Source organism: Orycteropus afer, unplaced genomic scaffold, assembly GCF_000298275.1.
Source record: "Orycteropus afer afer isolate SDZICR_OR568_19922 unplaced genomic scaffold, OryAfe1.0 scaffold00110, whole genome shotgun sequence".
In the NCBI taxonomy this organism is placed as follows: domain Eukaryota; kingdom Metazoa; phylum Chordata; class Mammalia; order Tubulidentata; family Orycteropodidae; genus Orycteropus; species Orycteropus afer.
The window spans coordinates 2,059,580-2,066,122 of NW_006921697.1; the positions used below are offsets into that span (position 1 = coordinate 2,059,580).

Here is a 6,543-nt window from a genome sequence, read left to right on the forward strand (position 1 = left end):
CTTAGCCACTATGCTACCAGAGCTCCCCCCATATATATATATAGCATAACCCATTTACAAAAATACCCCTCAGGGGGAGGGAGCTGTTGGCAAACAAACATAGAAGGTGAGTGTTATTTGTGTAAAAAAATATGGTAGGAGTACTAATGGAAGTAGTATCAGCAGCAGCAGAATATCTGAGCTGGGACTTCTAGAATGGTATTCTTGTTGCCTGTCCAGTAGAGGCCAGGTTAGCCTAACTTGGAGAGAAAAGCAGAATCTTCTCTTGTTTCTGTCCCAGGTGGACTGCAGCATTTATAAGAAGTACCCAGTGGTGGCCATCCCCTGCCCCATCACATACCTGCCTGTTTGTGGCTCTGATTACATCACCTATGGGAATGAATGCCACCTGTGCACTGAGAGCTTGTGAGTACCTCGCATAAAAGAAAAGGAATTTAAGTCCAATATTTTCCACTGAAAACTTCTCCTCTTACCAGATGCCTTCTTACCTTTCCATAAGTGTACCCATTCTCACCCAGAAGTAGGTGGTGGGTATAGAAAACTGAATGCCTCACAGTCAGATCACAGTTGAATACAAGCTGCTCTGCCAGCGTGTCTCATCTCATCATATAATCTGCAATTCCTATCTGTCAACTGATGGAATCCAACAAGATCATGAGCTTTATGTTCAAACTGCTATCTCTGGAGCTCAGTTCTTGTTGATTTAGGTTCTGTTGAGTCAATTCTGACTCATATTGACCCCATGTACAACAACAAAACACTGCATAGTCTTACACCATCCTCACAATCTTTGCTATGATTTAGCCCATCACCACAGTCACTGTGTCAATCCATCTTGTTGAAGGTCTTCCCATTTTCTGATGACCCTCTACTTTGTATAGCATGATATTCTTCTCCAGGGACTGGTCCCTTCTGACAACATGACCAATTCATGAGAGACAAAGTCTGATCATTCTCACTTCCAAAGAACGTTCTGGCTATACTTCCTCCAAGACAGATTTGTTTGTTCTTCTAGTAGTCCATTGTACATTTGATATCTTTTGCCAACACCAAAATTAAAATGCCCAAAAATTCTATAAAATCATGTCAGAAGTCATCAAATGAATTAAGTGAGACCACATAGGATGATCTCAAGTCCCAATTTCAATGTTTGCCTGTTTTAAATAGTGAAGTGCTAAACAGTATCTTGTTTGAAGAAGGTCCTGAACCTTCACCAAAAATATACTGAAAACACTATCCTACATGACTTATGTCATACTTTCTCTCACTATAGCTTAGCTTGATTCTTAGACAAACTGTGGCTGCTGATATTTTATTCTCAGATTCTTAGAGGTTTAAGCATCTGGGTCTAAGGGGAATGAGACTAGCACAGAGATACTTTTTTTCCTTTTAATTTAAAATGGGGGATGCAAAGTGTCAGTACTTAGACCAGAACCCCATGGACATGTTCTGTTTAGGTACTTTCTTTGACCTGTACAGTATCTGTGAAGGTGATATAACTAGGCAGGTGCTACTTCTAATTTCAGGAACTGCAGTTGAACACTTACTGTCTTATACAAAGTCTACCTCATTGTTAACTCTCTGATCCTTTTAGGTCATTAAATTTGGCCACTTAGTTTTTTGGTTTTGTTTCCCATCTTTGTGATTATCTGAACAAATTATAACATCAGGTTAGGCTGTAATCCCAGAAAGATATGGCTAAACATTTGTTCCCTCTTCAGATAGTTTTATTTCACAAAAAGGAAGGTTTCCTAACACAGTCATAGGCTTGGCTCCTTGGCCAAGAAACTAACTTGTGTTCAAGAGACACTAAAATTGCCCTTTGATGTGGCACAAGTTTTCACTAATAATCCAGAATCCAGCCTCATCCCAGGTTTGGCTGAGCAGGAGAAGCTAAGAGGCAGACCAACTCAACTTTCCTTGACTAAAGCCTGCATGCTTTGTGGTTTTAAGACATTGAGTTTTCAGCCTGGGTTCTGGGATCAGTGAAGGCAGCAGTGGTGGGGAAAGCATTACTGGACAAGAAGTACTCTGCTCTTCCTCTGTCAAAGACTCCCTGTGTCTAGAGCCCCCCTTCTATGGGACTCACTTTCTTCATCTGAAAAATTAGGCTCTATCTCATGATCTCTGTATTTCCTTTCAGCTCTAATATTATTTAAAATTTCCTCTCGTATTAATGAACCTTGTTATCTATGTCTTCCTTTAGGAAAAGTAATGGAAAAATTCAGTTTCTTCATGAAGGACAATGCTAACTTTTCAATGGGTACAGAGTAATTTCATCCTCATCGTCATCTTCATCATCTTCAGTCTCTGACTCCCTTCACCTACCATTTGGCTGATGTGCTACATGAGAGTTGGAAACAGATTCCAAGTCACCATAGTTCAGTGGAGAAAGTTGTTACACTCTCTCCCATCCCCTTCAAACTCGTGTCTCACAGTTTGACTGACTTTAATTCAATAAAAGAATGACCTCACAGAATTTAAATTTACTTGTGGATATTTTTTTTTTCTTAGATAAGCATTCAGTATCTCAGTTTAAAAAGAATATACAAAGTTTATTGTTCAGAGAAAATTTTGTACAATAAATCTCAAATAGCTTCCAAGAAACACACACACACACAAATATCAGTGAATACTTCACACTGTCCTATGTCTTTGTTTCTTATTAACCAGCAATCCCACTGGAAACTAGTCTAGGAGCTATCCTGGTTCCATATATCAGTCTGCTTTCTGAAACTCCTTGAAAAGGAACTGCCTTCATTCCAAAAAATCATCTCTAGATGGGAGGTTTTCTTGTCCATAACTCTCCATAACATTCTATAACTTCTCTTCTCTTGACTTACTCATTGTTATCCTCCTGTTATAGCCTTAATAGTATATCTCTCTAACTGACTACTATATTGATTGAGGCAGATTGCTTGAGATCCTATGATTAACCATCTATACCTACAAAATGTAGACACCACTGCTTACTACTTAGGGATCAAGAAAACATTGGCAATATTAAATAAACAATAATATTTTTTAGACATTTTTGTTTTAATCACAAAGAGGAATGGAGAATAAATGTTTAATGATAGAGCTAGTGTTTCTTCTGTGGAAGATATTTTTGTGACCATAGCAACCTAGATCTTCCTTAATTAATGGGCCTGGTGGCTCACAAGAAATTTATAACCCAGATCGAGCCTTGCTTTACTTTCATGTCCTTTTTGTTCTTCTCCCCATATATGCTTCAGAACCAGTCTTGGCCAAGATATTAACATAAGATGGTCCATCCCACCCACAAGATTGCCCTGAAAGCACAAGGTTGTTGTTATTAGGTGCTGTTGAGTCAATTTTGACTCACAGTGACCCCATGTAACAGAGTCACCAGGTCTTTCTCTCATGGAACCACTAGATGGGTTCAAACCTCCAACCTTTCAGTTAGCAGATGAGCACCTAATCATTGTATCTCCAGGGCTCCTGAAAACACAAGTAGGCTAGTAGAATCCTAATCTTCACAGACTCCAGGAGAAAGAGGGGATCTATGGCTGTAATTGCTGCCTCTCCCCTTATCCACAAAAGAAAAATGGTAGAAAAGAGACTTACAAACAGTTGTAATATGCCTCCATTATATATTCCATTGCTAGAGTTCTATATAAATTGCATAGTTACAGATTCTTCATGATCATGACACATCTGATATAGTCAATATAGTAGTCAAGGACAAATGTCCTTGACTATTATCACTACGGAAGTAGATTGCCCAACCTTCCTTCCGAGGAGTGGCTGGAGGGTTTGAACCATGAGCCTTCTGGTTAGCAGTCAAATGCTTTAGACATTATGCCACCAGAGCTCCCATGGTCAAGGACAAATGTAGGTCTGAATTCGAGTTACATTTATGGTTCAGATCATGTTCAGGTTAAGTTCAAAGCCAGTATCAAGTCAGGTCATAGCCAAGCTAACTATAGAAACTGTGATGATCAGAATAAGGAAGTATCTGAGGCAAAAACAGCAACCAAAGAAAAGTTAAGCAACAAAGGAGAAGTTGTTATCTGGGAATTGAAGCAGGCCTGGAATAGGTGCTTAAATGGATTAGCAAATGGGAATAGCAAGGGCAATAAAGGAGAGAAGAAATAGGAGTGAAAAAGCATTCAAAAGAAGTTAAAAATCAAAAAGACTCAGGTCAATAAAATGAGACAAGAAAACAATAACTCTCCCAGAATTAACAATAAGGGATAAACAAGAGGAACTAGAGAGGGATGGGCTCAACAAGAGGAGCAACATAGGGAAGTTGTTACACATCAGGGTAGATGAGCAACCTGAATAACTCAGGAGTGGGAGCAGTTTAGTCATGAATAATAAGACTTCAGCCACAGATGGGCTGTGTGAGGAGGCTAACAAAGAATGCTAATAAATAAATTTTCCAATGTCAACTTCATCATGAGAAATCTCAGAATCCCACTATTCTGTTCCCAATTACGAGGCTGTAAGAAATCTCTACTTTCTACTTAATCAGCTCTTACACCAGCTTTCCACACAGCCACGTGAAGCTAAGTCAGTTCTCAAAAGTCAAAAAGACACAACTTTTCAGAGTTTTCTATCTGCCAAATAAACAGATGACAGTCACAAGCTCAGGAGTACATACACATGATTAACTTACTTCTACCTACTGACTGCAAATTTAGAAGTTTTCTCAAAACCTCTTCAGGATTCCAGCTGTAAACTTAGGAGTCCACAAAAGACACTTCACTGGCTTGGTCCCACTACTCCTTTGGGGAGAGGTCTGGAGGGTTTCCAACACTTCCATGTCCCAAAGAGATATGCTACCCTCCCACATATGTCAATATCTTTCACCAACCAGGAATCTCTCAGAACTTTTGTTTCCAGAACTTTTATAAACTTCACTGAATAGTCATGATTGAGACCTTATTGGGTAGTCATGATTGGGGTCTCACTGAATATTATAAATGATTAAATCATGGCCTTCCTGAAGTTAGCTGACCAGGTGGTCTTTGTATTCCAAACAGTATCATTGGAAACTTCTGATGTTATTCATCTTCCAACCTAGCAATCAGGCTACTTTAAAGGAAAATATGTTCAGCTACCAGAGTGACAGCTGTGTTTTCCAGGAGATGAAAGGTAAACTAAATCACAAGGCACTAAACTCTAAGCATCATCCAATACTCTCTTCCATATCTTAGAGTTATTTTTTTTAACTTTCCTGCATGAGGTTCCCAATTCTTTCCATTATAAACCTAAAAAAAAAAAATTGATGGGTGGGGCTTTATAGAAACTTGCTTCTACCAACTCATGATAATCAACTGCACACATTGTTTTCCCAATCCATGTTCAGTAACTTCATTTCAGTAGTTTAAATTAACCATGTTGGGAGACTATGGCAAGTTAAAAAAAAAAAAAAACTACAAGTTATGACTTATTTTTTCAGAGTTGAATGAGGCCTCAGAGAACATCCTTTATAATATTCTTCACAATTTTCTTTAGAGCCCAGCTCTATAAGAACAATGATGGAAAACTAACTCTTCCATGTGGAAACAGGTCCATTGCTGTAGAGTTTGATTGTCAGAATGCTTTAAATGTCTGGTATTGAAATCTGCATTCATAAGGTTTTCAATCATCAGGGCCAATGAGATCATAAAACAAAAAAGTTCACCTTCTTTCACAATCAATAGGTTCTCAAATATTACAAAATAAATATTCTGTCCCCATTAAAATTACTTTTGTCCAGGATAAAACAGTTAATTCAGCTGGACATTCTATCATGCTATCTCCAGCAACATTTCTATCACCAAGGCCATATTTTCCAACTACCAGTAATTCTTCTTTGTTTCCTACTTTTGCATTCCAATCACCACTGATAATTAACACACCTTGATTGCATCTTTGATCAATTTCAGACTGAAGAAGTTGGTATAAATCTTCAATTTCCTCATGCTTGGCTTTGGGGGTTGGTGTCTAAATTTGAATAATAGTAGTATTGATTGGTCTTCCTTGTAGCTATATGTATATTATCCTATCACTGACAGCACTGTACTTCAGGATAGATCTTGAAACATTCTTTGTGACCATGAATGCCATGCCATTCCTCTTCAATTTGTCATTCCTGGCATAATAGATCATATGGCTGTCTGATTTAAAATGGCCAAAACTAGTCCATTTCAGCTCACTAATGCCTAGGATATCAATTTTTAGACATTCCATTTCATTTTTGACAACTTCCAATTTTCCTAGATTCATACTTCATACATTCCATGTTCTGATTATTAATAGATGTTTGCAGCTGTTACTTCTCATCTTGAGACATGCAATATCAGCAAATGGAAGTCCTGAAAGCTTTCCTCTATGAACATCATTAAGCTTGGCTCTACTCTGAAGAAGTGGCTCTTGGAGTTCCGGCAAGATGGCGGACTAGGCACAAGGACTGCACAGATGCTCTTCAACAAACAAAAGGGAAACCAATTAACACAGACACAGAAGATAATCTTGGACCCCTAAGCCTTGAAGGGAAGGATACAAAAGTGGACTAAACCCCAACTAGCAGAA

General features: G+C 38.4%; 1 protein-coding gene across 1 annotated transcript in view; it reads left to right on the forward strand.

Annotated features, from left to right (window-relative positions):
• Positions 1 to 2,252, forward strand: part of SPINK7 (serine peptidase inhibitor Kazal type 7) — a 4,097-nt gene extending 1,845 nt beyond the window's left edge. The window contains exons 3-4 of the mRNA XM_007943651.1: positions 281 to 405; positions 2,207 to 2,252. Coding sequence (XP_007941842.1) covers positions 281 to 405; positions 2,207 to 2,252 — 171 coding nt within the window. The remainder of the gene's footprint in view (positions 1 to 280; positions 406 to 2,206) is intronic.
• The last annotated feature ends 4,291 nt before the right edge of the window (positions 2,253 to 6,543 follow it).